General features: G+C 41.6%; 2 protein-coding genes across 3 annotated transcripts; one reads left to right on the forward strand and one right to left on the reverse strand.

The window, feature by feature from the left end:
- Window positions 1–883: 883 nt before the first annotated feature.
- Window positions 884–8,051, forward strand: LOC104915062 (gamma-secretase-activating protein-like). The gene is made up of 7 exons (XM_010725758.3): window positions 884–1,030; window positions 1,552–1,646; window positions 2,884–3,003; window positions 3,760–3,821; window positions 5,608–5,712; window positions 5,819–5,912; window positions 6,865–8,051. The coding sequence occupies exons 1-7, from the start codon at window positions 981–983 to the stop codon at window positions 6,963–6,965; spliced, it is 627 nt and encodes a 208-aa protein (XP_010724060.1). The 5' UTR covers window positions 884–980; the 3' UTR covers window positions 6,966–8,051.
- LOC104915123 (coiled-coil domain-containing protein 146-like) lies at window positions 7,040–12,511 on the reverse strand. 2 transcript variants are annotated; one of them, XM_019610374.2, is made up of 4 exons: window positions 12,347–12,511; window positions 11,080–11,217; window positions 9,436–9,684; window positions 7,040–8,495 (listed from the first exon to the last, which is right to left on the reverse strand). In XM_019610374.2, the coding sequence occupies exons 1-4, from the start codon at window positions 12,443–12,445 to the stop codon at window positions 8,295–8,297; spliced, it is 687 nt and encodes a 228-aa protein (XP_019465919.1). In that variant the 5' UTR covers window positions 12,446–12,511; the 3' UTR covers window positions 7,040–8,294. The 2 variants fall into 2 exon arrangements, with proteins under 2 accessions (XP_019465919.1, XP_010724297.1); XM_010725995.3 differs by having other exon boundaries at window positions 7,040–8,498; window positions 12,347–12,508.
- Between the last annotated feature and the right edge of the window lie 4,153 nt (window positions 12,512–16,664).

Genomic DNA, 16,664 nt, shown 5'->3' on the forward strand with positions numbered 1-16,664 from the left:
AAAAAAACTCTGTAGAAGGAGAAAAAAGAATGGGAAAAAGCATTCCTGGATTCTGGCCATCTTGAAGGGAGAAGGTTTGTTACTTCTTGTGACACCTGTCTGCAAAACAGGGATCAGCCTTGTTTCCTGAGAGTTTCCTGGGGTTGATTAAAAGCACTTTGAGGCCCAGAGATAAAAGGTGTAGAGGAAGTGTCTCAGTTGTGTTAGTGAGATGTGGAAGTCATTACATATGACAGCCATAAGGGGCGGGCTGGAGGGAGTTATTTCAACTCTTTCATGCGTGGCTTCTCTCTTTCAGCTGCAGAATGCTAGAAAATCCAAGTTTGTAGCTTTTGCATGCTGACATTGCTCTGGAAGCCAGCCTGGGAGCACAAGGATCAACAATGTGGGCCAAGAGATTGTTTTAATTCACTGTCAACAAGAAAAGAACTCAGTAGAGCCAGATAAGCATTTGCTTGTCTCATGTTTCCTCCTTGCCTGGGCTAGATCTATGATTCACCCTGTAGACTTTTTTTCAGCAGACTGAATATTCTACCAGTTTCAGCAGCATCCAATGCTGTCTTGAGCCATAGGCAAGTTTCCTTGCCAATTGCTCAGTCAGTTGGACATGTGATTTTCACTTCCATGGCAAATTGTTCCTTAAGAATTTGATGCAAGAGCGTGAGATCAGTTGATTCCTGAGAAGCAGAATGTGTGAGGATGCTGTGTATCTTGCATAACGCTTGGATGAACTGAGAGCACTTACTGTAAACTTCAGGAATGGAGCAATCCAGCTACAGTTCAAATGTAACAGTTCATCATTTTAAGCCCCATAGAAAAATAAAAATATAAATGCTGAAGTTTTAGTGGGAGGAGTCCTATGATAAGTTCACAATCTAAACTAGTAAGTGAAATAAATGAAAGCTGAGGACCTGCTATATACAGGCTCCTAGAAATGTTTGATCTTTTTTTTGTTTTAGCTGAATCTGGTACATCGAATAATGAAAGAAGTTTGGAAGATATATCAGCTTCATTCCTGCATCTTCTGCTTGTAAGCAAGTCTTTTTTTTAACTTTTCAAAATGTGGTCATAATAATTTTGGCCTTGAACAGTCAGTGCTGTGAATGTCAGTATGACTGTAATTTAGTCTTGCTGATGGTCCTGCTGGCCCTATTGAAGCCAACAAGGATATTAATCATACAGGCAGTTTTATGACTAGATTTCAAAGCTGCCAGGTTCACAGTGCTCTCCAGCTGGGCAGTGGGTGTTGAACAGCTGTGAAAGCTAGGTTACTCACAGCAGCACCCAGAATATTTCACCTGTTGATGCCAGGTATTACTGAGAGCCTTGCAGGTATGCAGTAGTGGGGGATGGAGGAGAGGGCATCACAGAGATTTTGTGTGAACATTTAGAAGAACATCTAGTGCTGTTGGGTGATAGATGCTGAAGTAAGACAGATAGCATTCCATAGTGATTAAATGAAAATGCACGTTTGCTGCACATGCTGTTTGACCACAATACTCTGGCATGTGAGCATTTCAATTCCTAGTATGTTCCTGTTTTGTTAAATAGTGATGAGAGAGGAAGTGAAGCAGAGTTCAGAGTGTTTCACATCATGAGTCGAATTCTGGAAGCTGCAAATGGCATGTGTATGCCTTTACCTCCTGGTAAGTGCTATGTTTTGTTGTTGTAATGCGTATCAATTCCTCCCAGGAGAATGCAAGTTGTAGCATGTGTGTCAGGTTAGCTCTGGCAGTATTTAAATCTCTTCAAGACATTTGTGGAGGGAAAGGTCCTCCATAAATGTGTGCAAGTGAAGTGAAACATAGCTGAATACTTGATAGAATAGAGACAACAAATCAGAGGTTTTCGGTTTCCAGTGGAGAATGTGGGCACAGCCATAGCTCAGAACTAAGATGTAGATGACTTTCCCTTAGATTTTATAAGACAGCTAGATTCCAATGTCAAGAGCTACAAGGGAAAATCCTGTCCTGGAGCAAAACCAGGGTGTTTTTTCTCATGCTGTTGCTCTGCTAACATTTTTCAGTTTTATCCTGAACGAATTGCCCCTGGTCTTTCTGAAGGAGATGATCTGTAATTGCTTACACTCTTTTCAAAGCACTTGATTATTTTTGTTAGGACAAGGCTTTATAACATTGAGTGCTTAGGTTTTCTGTAGCTGAATTTGCCAATACAGACAGGGAATGTACAGCCAAGCTTTAGATTTGGACTGGATTCTAATCCTTTTAAGAATGCTCTTAGAGAAACATTGAGCTTGCTGTCCAGCTGTTAAGCTGTAGGACCAAGACCTGGCCTGCCTGTAACTACAGAATGACAGAAACAGAAGAGTGTTCTGAATTTTATTAGAAAAAAGTAGCTTCCAGTCTGTTTCTGCTTTCTGATTCTCTTTTAATCTCTTTCTAGTTAGTATTTTCGGATTTGGTTTCAATCTGGTTTTGGTATGAAGCTGTGTCTCGAACTTACAGTGTGTGAGGGGCAAATGCTGCTATATGATGGTGTCTTGTGGTTTCTGGCTGATGCTCAGTGAAAAACTGAAGTCTTAACATGGCCTGTGGGAATGTACTGGTAGCAGCCACATACTGAGTGTGGCGAGGCCTCAGCTTTGATAAATTGGGAAGAAAGAGAGAGATAAATTAATGACACAACTTGGATGTAAGCCAATGATAAGCTTGGAGAAGTTTAATGATTGTTTTCAAGTCCTTAGCTTTCATCTTTTTGACAGGGCTGTGCTTGACAAGACTTAAAGATAAATTCATTTCCTTACCAACTTGAAATGCATAGAAATTGAGGAGAGCATTGGCTTTAGCTACGGTAATGCCGGTCAATGCTACAAACTTTGAAAGATATTTCTTTTTCCCAAACAAATTTGTCCTTCCTTCTTAGGTTTTCACACTCTGCACCTGGGGCTTGGTGTTCGATGTCTTCCCCTTCATACTCTCCTGCACTATATTGATAATGGGGTTCTACATTTGACTGAAACCTGTGTCAGGAAATTGCTGAAAGGTACTGTGAGTTTCTTATGTTTCATTTGCTTAACAGCCAGCTTGCTGGGTGTGATGTCCTTTCAGCCATTCAGATACAGCCAGTGTATACTGATCAGGAGACTCAGCTCTTCTTCTTTGTGAGCGCTGTTACAGTGAGGAGCGTAGCTGTTGGTGTTGCTTGGCTGAAAGGAGAAAATTAAGGTTTGTACTCTATGATTGACCCTTACTGTGGTAAACAAAGAAATATTGGGGGATGTACTCTATGTACTCTAAACATGATTATTCTAAATGTGTTAATATGTTAACTAAAGGCAGGGGTTAAAACCAGTTCTGTATCATCAGGAGCAGCTGTTTGTGACTTTCCTCTCAGCAGGAGGTAAGCAGCTTGTTTCCACAAATGAGGCTTAGGAGCAAACTAGCATACAGTAGGAATAACTGGGGCATGAAGCTTTGGAACAGAATGGAGAGTGGTACAAAGTAGCAGTTGTAGGTGCAGTTAGAATCACAATGGGCACAATGCTTATATAAATCTATGCCTGATTTTGATAAATATAATCTGAATTATTGTACAAATCATTACTTAAAATAGTGAAGCTGTATGCAAGAGCACAGGAGAATATTCTTATAAACTGTAAAAGTAACATTCCTACTAACCCTTATGTAAAATTAAAATTTTCATCACAGAAATAGTATTTTTTGGTATGTCTTCAGCGGAATTTGAAAGTTATGTGTTTGCTACTAAAGAGTTTGAGTTTTTTTCTCCTTTCTTTTGCAGATCTGGATGACAATGAGAAGAATGAAAAGCTGAAATTCAGTATTGTGACAAGGCTTCCTGAGGTGATTTTGGTTATTAGTTCTTGGAATTTGGAAGTGGGTATGAAATTCCTCTCTGTGCATAAGATCCAGTCAACAGAAGACTTAGCTGTGACTCACAGAGGACACAGAAACAGCCTGAACCTCCAAAGCTTCTCCATCTGCTGTTCATAATCTGTAGAGTACCTTGGTAACTTAAATTTTAGGTTTGTCCATAGTGTTTTCAATGTGTCCAGTTCCTTGCTGCAGTCAAACAGACAAGAATGATGCTGTTCTGAGTACTCACACATAAAATAGTAATGAGGGTTTAGAGAGAGTTTCTGGATGTTTTTGTTTGTAGTTTTAGTACTCACAAATGTCTTTCTCATTTGAAACCTTCTTGGGCATTGTTTGTTCATTTTATCAAATGCTTTCAGAAGCTGGTACAGTAGAAGGTATAAATTCTGATCAAATCAGATATCTGTGGTGATTGAATTACAAGATCTTGGCTTCACCCATTGGTAAGGTGTTTGGGCACATGCTGTTGATGCTCCTTTGAAAGTTACAACAATGGGAGATTGCCTCTTTCTTTTCCCTTTTCAATACTACAGAGGAAGCACAACATCTGCGAGTGGAAGAAAACCAGGGATCCCCCTTTGGGAGTGCCTTGCTGTAGAACATGCTTTTCTGGCCATAAATTGCTTATTGTTGTTCATTATGGACTGTTATGTGTAGTTCAAATGGCCAGAAGTGCTGCTAGAGTTTTCCCCTAACAAGGGCTTCTTTATTTGGCAGCAGTTTTGAGAAGGGGTAGGGAAGGAGAGCTTTACAAAGCGTTCTTTGTCCTCTGTGTCTTGTTTTGGGCAGGGGTTGGTGAGCTGAGGTCATCGTGGGGACTCTGAGCTGTCAGCCCAAGCCTGGTGGGTGGGGAACACCATTCCAAGTGCTCTGACTTGTGCTTTAGGGGAAATGTACTGCTAGTTACACACAGTAGGCTCAGTGCCTTATTGTGTCTATTTACAGCTTTGGGAAAAAATGCAAAGAATAGTTTGTTTGCTTAAAAGGACACTTTGGGGTGACTTGGACTATTTTGAGTTCAGGTTGCATTCACTAGATGACTTCAGAAGCAAGTATTTCAGCAACACTGAAAACCCTTCAGCGTTTCCTAAATGAACTCTTTCAATAGTCTGTATTTCATTGTAATTGGAAGTGAGAGGAAAAAGAATGTAGACTGGGAGAACAGCAGGAAAAGCTAATTTCACGATGTGTTCGTATTTGCTTTCTTACTGATTAGGATTGAAAGCTTTGGAACAGTTCAGTTTGAATTTCTTGCCTTCAGGAATGTGAATCAATTTTGCCATTTTCCAGACAGTGCCCTAAATAATGGGATGTAAATTCTGTTCCCAGTGTCTCTCCTTGTTGGCATTCTGTTTTTGTAAGCTTTCTGCCACTGAACCTGCTCTGAACACAGCACTGACAAATGGGGCATTATTGCTATTCGTTGTGAGAAGAATGATTCTAAGCCACAGTCACAGTAAAAAATAAATAGTCATTTTAAGCCTCAGTTGATATTTCAGTACACATGCAAAGTGGGACAGATTTAATACTGATTGACTGATTGAAATTAGTGAGTAGCTCAGTGGGCGCTGAGTAGCAAGGATTTGATCATTCCCCATGTTTTGGGGGTTTATGATAATCTCTTAGTTACTAGCAAAGTAGTCTGTGTTAAAGCCTAGATTTCATTTTTTTTTCTCCCCTCGTACTTTTTCCCCACTATATTTCCACTGTTCTCTGTTTTGTTACTGATTTTTTTGGGGATTTTACTTACTAGGCTCTTGGTCTAAAGGCCCGTCATTTCTGGGATCATCCAACAAATGCTAATTTCCTTGCACGGAAGTATGTGAAACTTTTGCTTGAGAAGCTGGGGAATAGGCAGGTAAGACATTGTTGAGATTCCTGACCTTGCTGTCTGCCATAATGCACTGAAGATAACACTGAAACTTGGTACCATGCAAATTAATCTGAACTGTTTTCACTTACAGTGTAGCAGGCCTGTCCCTGAGAGACACCCAGTCCCTGTAGAATTTTTGCCTCTTAACTACCTGACTAATGTGCTGGCAGAGATAGAGAATCAAGGTAACTTTAATTCTGTACTTTGGAAGATTGGTAATTGCTACCCTTTAATGCTCACACTGCTATAAAACTCTAGTGATGTCTGAACATGTAGGTTTAGTTGTTGACAGGAATCATCAGAGTGCTTCCTCACTGCATATCTTCTCATTCAGAATCCTCTCTGTGTTGAATGCAGTTGCCAAACTGGGATACAGAGTGGTGGTAGTTGTTATTCTGTGTTTAAATGGAGAGAAGGGCTTGTACATTACTTATACAGTATATAGCTAAAGCATTGCCTTTTGTCCAGTAAGTAGAGGTAGATCAAGTCAGATCTTTCACTTCAGAGAAGAATGCTCCGATAGGGGGTGCATTTCAAAGCTGTTCCTTTTTATGAAATGAAATTCAAATTAGTCACAGTATTTGCTTCATGCAGTGAAACAGATGCATCCAAAGGTTTTGAATTCCACTGAAAAAGCAAAATGCCCTAAGGAAGCATTACACTGCTTAGTGTAGTTTGCTATACTTTTACTATTAAATGAAGTAAAGGTGTGATAGGGACCTGAGTGCTAATACAGTATTCTCATGTATGGATATCAGCCTATTTGGAGGAGGAAAAAGTTAAACTATACTGATGCATATAAGAATGTACTAGCACAAACAGCTGCCATGCTTAAATCTTTTTTGACTCTCCAATGTAGAATTAGTATGGAAATTCCTAGTAGCCTCCAGAGATAGTCTAGCTTTCTTCCACATGGGGCATGATTTACTGATATCCTACTAACAGGAAAGTGTATGCCATTGTGAGCATCAGACAACTGCACTGAAAGCTGTAGGTATTTTATTTAGATGAAAACATAGTTCCATCTAATGCCTTATCTTTTGATATTGTGGGTCAGGATGTTTAGTACACCACAGGACTCAGTGTACAACAACACTTAGATTTGCAAATACTGATTTTCTAATGATGTTTTTCTAGGTGTGCATTCGTATGAAAAACAAGATCATATTAATGTCAGGTTTGTGGAGGACGCAGCACTGAAACACACGATGATGCTCTTGGGCCTCAGATATTCCTGAAATGGCTTTCTTCAACTGCATGTAAATTGTGGTACTCAAAATCATTCATATACAAGTGTGCAGCCAACTCTGTATTTTTTTTTTAAACTTAAATGTCGTGTTGTTTGCTAATTAATCTGCAGTTTTGAGTAGCCACCATTACTGACATCAGCTTCTCAAAGTAGCAATTGTCCAGTGCACTAAGGCTGAAATTACTGACCTCTAGGTAAATTGTAGAGAAATGCATCTGACGCAGACCTAGGTTTCCAACATATCTGGGGTTTCAGGTCTGAAGTGGTCAAATCAGTGGAACTAGTGGGTATCAAAACATGCTGTGAAAGATGATATTACTCTCAACAGTTTTAATGAGACGGACAATGCTGGAAAGGGTAGTCCAGCTGTACAGTAATAAAAATTGGCCACTATTTACTCATTTAGATTAATAAAGGCATTTCTTGATGTGATGATGTAAAATAGGTAAGAATAACAAATGAGGCATCAGTCTTTGTATATAATGCATCAATAATGATACTCACTCCTTGTGGTGGTCATGTATTGTCTTACGTACTTCTGCCTTTGGAGTGGGATTCTAATATATTCAGCTATGTAATTAGCACAAAATGTAGTCTCCTTAAATTATATGGGAGAGGGATTTTATGTTATGTTTGTTTTTTTTAAGATGCTTATAATATATTGAATGCAATGTGGGACAAGAAGAAAATTCTTTGGAAATGTACCTTCACAGCAGCATGAAATGAGTTTTACTGAATTCTTTCCTTCCAACTTTTAGAATTACGGTTCAAAACTCAGCTTCAGGAAGAACTGCTGGAGGTTGTTTTCTCCTCATTTTCAACTATTATTTATGAATAATTGAAGTGGGTTTGGTTTTTGGTGTGCACTTTTTCATATTTTGAACAGTGACATAAATTTTTGTCAGTTGAATAATTTTTTTCAGTCTTGGACTGTGGAAAGCTGGGGTGGTGCATTTGTGTAATATGTGGAGACTTCATTCATGTGCTATTGATAACCAGAGATCTTCTACCCTATTCTTTTTAATGAAATGTACTATAAAATAGATGCAATAAAACTTTACCCGAAAAAACAAAAGCATAGTATGATAATTACTCATTTTAAAATACTGCAGTGCATTTGGCATACCAGACTCCACCTAGTCAGAAGGAAGGAACTTGTATCACTGAGTATTTAGCTGTGCTTCTGGCATTAAGTACTACTTTGTTTGCTGTGTGGAAGTTGGCTATGCTCTAATGGGCATTTCATGTAGTCTAAATGCTATTGACTTGTGATCCTCAGCAACTGGTATGGGCTTCTCTTCCACCTTGTGTTGTCTTCTCAGATTTCAATTGGCTTTATAATTGGTTTTCTGAAATGTCTCATATTTGAACCAGGTTCGCTTGGCTTGAAAGGAGCCAAAGCGCCATAGGGCCGTGGCACTGGCAGGCTGTATGCATCATCTGGGACGTAAGCAGTTGGCCGTGGTTCAGCTGTTGTGAGGACATGGCCAGGCACTGCAGCTCGTTCCTCTTCTGCAGCCTGCTGTAAAAGAAGTGCGTTGTGAGCGCATCGTGCCTATGTGTTTTAAGACTGCAATCAGTACTCTTTTGAGCCAAAATAGAGGATGCCCAATGAGGAAATAAAATGAGTCTAATTCTTAGCAAATCAAGAAACAAGAAAACACAGATGGGTATTTAAATGTTCATTGAAAGGAAAGCATGATTTATTGATCACATAGGTATGAGTTTGTCCTTTTAAATACTGTGTAGTCTGGGCCGTAATGCTGTTGTTGAGAAAGAAATTAGATGAATTTATAGTAATTGCAATAAGTGTGCACAGACCATCTCAGGAACAAGATAATACTTAAGATGCTTCAAAGCCAAGTTTGCATTTATGCTGACAGCATCTGTTCTTGAATACTGTCACTGTACTGGAAGGAAACATAATATGAAATGAATCAGTGACAGAAGTTTCTTATTCTAAGCCAGGTTACCTGCAACAGTTCTTCATGCCTTCAGGCTCTTTAAAAATGTAGGCACTGTGTGTTCATCTCCCAGCTTTGTGTTCATTTCAGATTTCTTTGGAGGAGGGATCATATAGCAAAGCCAGTTCCTACCTGCAGGTGTTCCCTCAATTATACACATCTCAGTTGTATTTGGCTATCTTATCAGTTAGCTCAAAACACTGTCACATAAAGCAAGATCTACCTTTGATTATTAATCTGAGCGTAACATATCCTCTACTTAAGGTTTGATGACCTGTTCTATCTGAGCAGTGTGCCATACTGCAATTTGTAACTCCAGAAATCCACAGTGAACTGGTTTTGTAGTTGCCTCTGTCTGTCCCATCATCCCCACCAGCTCCTGGAGCCCACGGTTGTCAGTGAGCAGCTGTGCAGTGAGTTAGTGCTGCTCTTTCAGAAGGACAAGCTAGAGCAGGAAAAAAGGAGGAGCCAAAGTAACACAGAGCAAAAACTTACTCTAGCTCTGGCCTCTGCTGCTTCTTTGTGCATCTTCTCATTGCGTAAAACCTTCAACCATTCAATCTCTGTCTCTTTAGGAGGAGGAAGGCCTTGATCTATCCTTGATGAAACAATCATCAAAAACTCTTCTCTGTCTCTCATTTCCTGCTGGAGTTTAATGGCAAGTGCTTGCTTCATGGATAACTCTGCGACAAGAGCCATCATCTTCTGGGTCCTGTCTTTTATTTTCTTCTGTAGTTCATTTATCTGGAATCAGAAACCAAGTATGTTTTGGATATTTAGTAACACCTACATCTGTAGACACTTACTGGATGCGGTGCTCAGTGTAAGTAAGGTCGATGAAATCAACTGTGTTTCAAAAATTATTCTTGAAAATAACGAAACACTGGCTATTTCCTGTGTATACTTGGAACCATGCAATCATATGTATAAGTATAAAAAGCCACATTACTCCAACGTAAGGTTAGAAAATATCAACTTCTTAATGCTATCCTGCTCTTCACAGATGACGAACAAGATTTCCATTTGCCTCAAAGGAAGGTATTAAGACTGGATTCTCATTGACCCTGTGCACAATTACTGCATTATTAACAAGTGTGTTAAGTCCAGTCCTCGCAAGATAGTGACAACATGACATGGGTGTTTTGTGAGGTGTTGAGTTACTCTTAGCAGGGGGATGGACAGAAAGGGGACAGAGTGGGAATCTGTGATTCTGACTGCAGAAAAGTTAAAAATTAAAATTAAAAAAAGCATAAAAGAACCGAAATGCTGTTTTTAAAGTAACTAATAGGGAATTGGTAGAGCCAGAGCATGTAACTTCTGGCACACTGCCATCTGTACAGTAATTTATTAGCCAATGGCTGTAGTTTCACAAAGGCAAATGGCAGCCATGTTATTTCTTTCTGTAGAAAATGAAAGGTTTCCTCTAGAGATGTGTTCTGATTTTAAGCCTGAGTGCCAGAGATAATAACAAAGAAAAGAATGTCAGCCCTGGCCTTGTTGTATGTTAATTACATCATCTTTTTTTTTTCTTTTTTTTCTTTTTTCTTTCTCTCTCACTGGGTTTGGAGCTATTTGGAACTTTTTCATTAAGGAGGTGGAGGTGGGAAGATTTCTTCTTTTTTTGGCTGCTACTGTGTTTCTTTTGCTATGGCCAATGTCAATGACTTCCTGTCTCTGTCCTTTCTTTTGCTTTCTCGATTTCCTTTCTGTTATTATACACTTTCTAAGCAGTCTCAAGTAATTTACTTAAGGATCAGGCCTCCTTCCATTTTTTGCAGTTTTTGTTTAATGCCTTGCTCGATGAAAGTATATGCCAACTGCATAGCTTCCCTTCCTGCTTTGGATCTCGTTTCTGGAAGCACTTGACCTGAGAAATAACTCAGTGACATTTTGGTGAAAAATCAATTGATGCTGCAATTTTCTTTCAAAAAGAAAGTCCACTCAGTCCATTCCTAATGCACTTGCTGTGCCTTTATTACTGTTATTACCAAATGTCTATCATTTCTTAAAACTAACGTATAACTTGCCTGTCACTAATTCCAGCTGCTAGTTTAGTAATTTGCAAGCAAGTCATCTCACCTGCTGCCCAGATAGAATTTTGTTTCCTATGGGCCAGTGAGCAGAGTGTGCCCTCCTTACCTTTGTTGCTAGCAGCAGAGTGCCCTGCTTCCCGTTCTCTGCTGTGGCACGGATCTTGTCCGTGAGCTGGGCAACGTGTTCGTAGATTATGTCTGTCTCCAGCAGCTTCTCCTCCTTCTGTACCAGCTCCACCTCCAGCTGCAGTGGGAGGAATGTGCACGGCACAGGTAAATGCTGGGGGAAAGTGCAATGGAAGGTGTTCCTGTGACTGCTTGGAGACACCTTCAGAATTAGTGTAATCAAGCAGCAATATTTTTCACCAGCAGTTTTCCCAAATTACATCAGCATTACTACTGCTTTGCCATGATTCTAGTGAAAACCATGATTTTTTTTTTCTAGTGTTTTTTTTCTTTTTTTTAAAATTTCTGGTTTTTTGAGTTACAGCATTAAAAGTTTCAGCTCTTGCTTGCACTAATCTTCCCTTTACACCTTGCTGTTAAATGTGAGCTCCAAATACAAAGAAAGTACTGTGCAACTGAAAGGACTTTAAAGCATAAGGAGAGATTGATTGGGAGCATTAAATCTATGTTACACATTCACAAAATCCAGTTTTCTGGAGTTGGTGAGGTTGGTACAGGTGGGCTGTGACCCTGTGCCCACCCAGCCCTGTTGAGATCCCTCCCCTGCCAAGGGACACAGGGAAGTAAAGCAAAAGGTTGGAGCAGTGCAAGGGGCCCCAGGAAGTGTTCATGCTGAGTCACTGCCATCAGCCCTTCAGTAGGAGGATATGGATGAGAACTGCACTGTGCTTGCAGGTACCTGAATACCTGCAGAGCAGAGGGGATAGTGCACTGGGATTTTCAGACCCACCTGAAGCACAGAATAGAGCAGGTGGGTTTTTTTCCCTGTAAGTAAGATAGACAATAACTAAAAATATCATGGCTGCTCCTTCTGTCCCTTTTCCTTTCTGACTTTATGCAATACAGGAGGTGCCCTGAAATTGGCTTTTGTATTGGACTTAATGTTTTCCTATGCAGCCCCAGGGGGAGAGCACCACCAGGAGTGCAGCCCCTCAGCTGGCCTGGGTGCCTTTGGGTACCGATCTCTTAGGGGCTGTGTTTGGAACGGGGACAAAGCAGAAAAAGCCAATTACTGTGGAGAATGCTGGTTTAACCCTATGTCACGTGTGCAGGTTTTATAATGAGAGGATGATAGGCCTGCCTTTGGTTCACATGCATTAATGGTTTATTATTTTGCACACCATTTGCTTTTTCTAAAAGAACTCAACCCGCAGTCTTAGGAGCTGTGCAGTGAGACCTGACACTACCTGTTCAATCTTCTTCTGCAGTTCAGGTGGAGACGGGTCCTTCCCTCCCAGGTCTCGCTTTCTGCTCTCATTCGTGGGGTCAACAAAGATTTCCTCCATCTCTTTAATCCTGTCCTTGCACTGGGAATACTGGCAAACAAAAATATGCAAGGATTACTTTTCTGACCAAAAGCAAAAAGCCCCGTTATTGCAGTGATGAGGGAGGGAAGGTCTTGGTGTGCCTGGTGTGCTGTGCCTCAGCAGTCGGTGCTCAGGTGCACAGCTCGTGGCCATGCTGCACTGCCCGAGCTCAGAAGCAGGACTGCAGGCTTGTTGGGAGTGCCTGAGGTGCTCTGGCAGCACAGGCCTGTGTCAGTCTGTGCTGGTCCAACACTGAGAACGTTTCCCTACACTGTCAAAGATGGCATTGTCCTGTCCTAGTGGCAGTGAATGTGAGAGCTTGTGCCACAGAAGGGTTCTTTCAGGGAAGTGGTTTTAAAAGAAAAGAGGAGAAATTTAAGTTAAATGCTGGGAAAAAATTACTCAGAGGGTGGTGAGGCGCTGCCCAGAGAAGCTGTGGGTGCCCCATGCCTGGAGGTACTGGGTTGGATGGGGCCCTGGGCAGCCTGAGCTTGGGGGGCAACCAGCCCGCGGTAGGGGTTGGGGCTGGTGGGCTTTGGGGTCCTTTCCAACCCAAACCATTCTGTGATTCTATGCAGGTCTTATTTCTAAGACATAAATACAACTTCCTCTCAATGATTTCTTGAGCTCTTGTTCTTTTGACTATGTGTGCAACATAGCAACCTGTGTATCAGTACAGCAGTCATGCCAACCAGGGTTTTTCTCTGAACCAGGTATCCTGAAAAGTGCCTTGACTGGAAGATATTTTTTTTACCTTCTGAAAGTTAGGGAAAAAGCAGCAGTCCTGGGGGGAGATGGTCAGCCTTGGCCATGCAGCCACGATGGGAAGCTGGAACTGGTTTGTGCCCAGTCACATCCCTTGGGCCAACGCAAGGGTGTGGATGAGGGCCCCCCTCCATCGCTGCTGTTAGTGAGTGGCAGGGCCTATCTGTGCTGCAGATGGCTGCAGCTCTGGGCAGAGGAGAACGGGAACCCTCAGGGAGGAGAGTGAGCCCTGAGGACCAGGCTGGATGGGGTTCAGCTGCCCAGCCCAGTGCACAGTGTCTGCACCTTCAAGGGTAGTTTTGAGGTGAGCCCAGGCAAGTCACTGCTGGCAATGAAATGCTGAATGTGTTTTGTACCCAGGCTGGATGTGGCTCTGGGCAGCCTGATCTGGTGGTTGGCGACCCTGCACATAGCAGGAGGGTTGAAACTAGATGATCGTTGTGGTTCTTTTTAACCCAGGCCATCCTATGATTCCCAGAGTACATAGATAGAACTCCACGTGCCTCTCAGTTGCTTGTGAAGGAGTGACTGGGAACATTTCCTCATGTCTGGACTCACGGGGTAGGCCATGATGGCTGTGTGCCTGATGTGCACCTGGCTATCTGTCAGCACACCGTCACACCCTTTGCATCTGTTGGAACACAAGTGTGGTGACTTCCCTGTTAGCGCTAACTTGCAGCTAGGGGTGGTGACATTGTCAAGGAAATGATGATCACAGCTCTGGGAAGGGTCACCACAAATACAAAGTGATTGTTTTGCCATTGCTATAGGGACAGGGTTTATTTACTGGAAGAGAACAATTCGTGTTCAACTGCAAATGGGAAAAGTGACAGTTATTTGCAGGTGATAATGAAACGTCAGCACTGCACTTGCTCTAAACAGCTCTTTTCTGGGAAAAAGGCTCATGCAAATCTTTCCTTTACACTTTGTCTAAGAACAGACAGAGTAAAAGCCCTCAATATCTGTGCTGAGCAGCTTCCTTGTCAAATTGTGGTTTGATATAAAATGCACGCCCTTCTGCATGCAACTCATTTCAGGTGTACTTAAAGGTTTATTTTAATTTTAAACAGCTGAAAATGGAACCCAGCAGTACCTGAGAACTACAAGCGGAAGAATGCAAGAACAGGGTGAGCACAAACAACAGGATGCAGTGCTGCTGCCAGAGATCCGGGGCCAAAGGGCTCCAGCAGCAGTGCAGCTGCAGGCACCTCGCTGGAGGCGGTGGCACCTCACCTCTGTAGGATTAGCACAGCTCCCTGGGCTGTGTTTTACAGGTTTGAGTTGTTACTTTAGAGAAGGACTGATGCAGAACAAACACCGTCTGAACCAAGAAAAAAACAAATCAGGTTTCCTGATAAATGCTTGGCTCACTGTTATAGGTCATGGGAATTAAATAGAAGCTAAACCAAAAATATGCAAAGCAAAGCACATTTGGAGATAATCATGACATCATGAGTCTGCTTAAACAATGTAATGATAGGTAAGTCTTAAAACCAGAAAAGCCCTTTCTTGGAGTGCGTTTGATACAGAGAATGGGAAAAGGCCCTACAAGAAGTGCTTGACTGTAGATAGGAAGAACTGCTGAAGAATGAAAAGATGAGAGGGAACACAGAGGCAGATAAAGGGCTGCTCGGAGAGGGGAGGGCTCGTGCTGATTCCAGAAACTTCAGGGAATGTAGGGGGGGTACCTCTTGCACTAAAAAAGGCAAATATCACATCTGGTTTTTAAAATAGGGGGAAATGGAGCTGCAGAGTATAGATGTTATTAGTATTTATAGATGTAATATATAGAGATGTAATTAATAAATCACTTTCCGAATAATAAATATGGAAAGAAATCATGAAGCTTTCTTTGTAAATAGTTGGAAAATAAAAGACTATGAATAATAGCTAACGTGGTCATGCCAAACAGTCTGATCTCCTATTATTTAACCTGAGCATGGATGAGAAATGGTAGGTATCATACAGTTTGATCTTTACAGAACTTCAATATTGTTTCATATGATCTCATCATAAACAAGCTAAGGAAACAGGTTCTTGATGAAAATGTAAGGTAAGATAAGGACTACATCAGGAAATGTACTCACAAAGCAAACGTGAATCAGTACATCATACTGTTGCAAGAAGGGCTACCATCATACCAGGACGTGTAAGCAGAAATGCCACCTGCCTGAATGAATCCCTTTGCTCTCAGCCACTGCTGTTAGGTGCTGTACTTGAAGGCAGAAAGAAAGGAAGGTAGAAAAGAAGGATTGAAGCAGTGTAAGCTCTAAGGGCTGATGCAAAGGGGTAGGGCTGTGTAGTAGGGCTGTGCAGGAGTAGGGCATGGAAGAGGAACGTGGCTGACTTTATTCCAGGAACGTGAAATGTTGCCGTAGGAAGGAAGAGAATGATCTGTTTGTTATGTCCGTGGTGGATGGAAAAGAAGTCTATAGGCCTACACTGCAGTAAGAATGGCTCAGCTAAAGGTTAAGAAAATCGTTCCTGTGTTAAGGAAGCGGTGGGACAGCTTGCCTACGGAATAGGAGCTTCCACCAGGAAAGAGCAGCTCTGCCCTCATGAATGGCAGGCAGCCCCACCTGTGGCACAAGCAGGACTGCCACGAAGCTCTTCTCTCTGCTAGCCCTGGTTTTCTACAACTGATGCTGTGGTCCATAGATTTTCAGAGGATGTATTAAAACTTGGATAAACTGATGCCAAATGCTTCCGTGCAATTATCAGTGCCTGTGCATTAGCTTAGCTCAGAGGCGTGAAAGTGCCACCTGGAGCACTGTGAGCTCAGCAGGTCTGTTTGTTGGACTAATTAACGATTAATGCCAGGTATTTCTCACTGTTGAAGGTAGATTAGTTCTCATGGGTTGTTTCAGTCAGCAGGAACGTGATGTGCAGTCATAAGTAAAAGCTGTATAGTTTGATGCCCATCTTAAAATCTTGTCGGGTATTTATTGTGTCAGATAGAGGAAGTGCTTCTAAATATTTCTGATTTTATTGTTTTACGCTGAATGTAACAAAAATACCTAGTCCATCTTGGCAGCGCTTTTGCTTAGAACAGATCTGGTGTTGCTTGAGATAAAATCTATCAACACGTCATTCTTTTGAGAAACTATATGGCATTTGATGGAAAGCGTAAGAATGGAAAGTGTGGCTTTGATGATCGAGCAACTTGTGTGGAATACAGGAGGACCACGTTACATTTTTGTTCTTCCTGTCTTGCCATACAGCCCCAATTTGTACTTCCCCACTTCTGAGTGGGTACCACAGCCATCAGGCATGGGGTTGGCAGCTGTAGTCTATTGAATATGATGCATTCATTCACCTTCTGGTCAGAGATGCGTCTCTAAGGAAGTAGATAACCCATCTCAGAAGAGTTAATTTACTGGTAAAAGCATCTGGTAAGAATATGGGAGGCTTAGATTCAAATGATGTCTCCAAA

Source organism: Meleagris gallopavo, chromosome 1 (assembly GCF_000146605.3).
Source record: "Meleagris gallopavo isolate NT-WF06-2002-E0010 breed Aviagen turkey brand Nicholas breeding stock chromosome 1, Turkey_5.1, whole genome shotgun sequence".
Taxonomy (NCBI): Eukaryota; Metazoa; Chordata; class Aves; order Galliformes; family Phasianidae; genus Meleagris; species Meleagris gallopavo.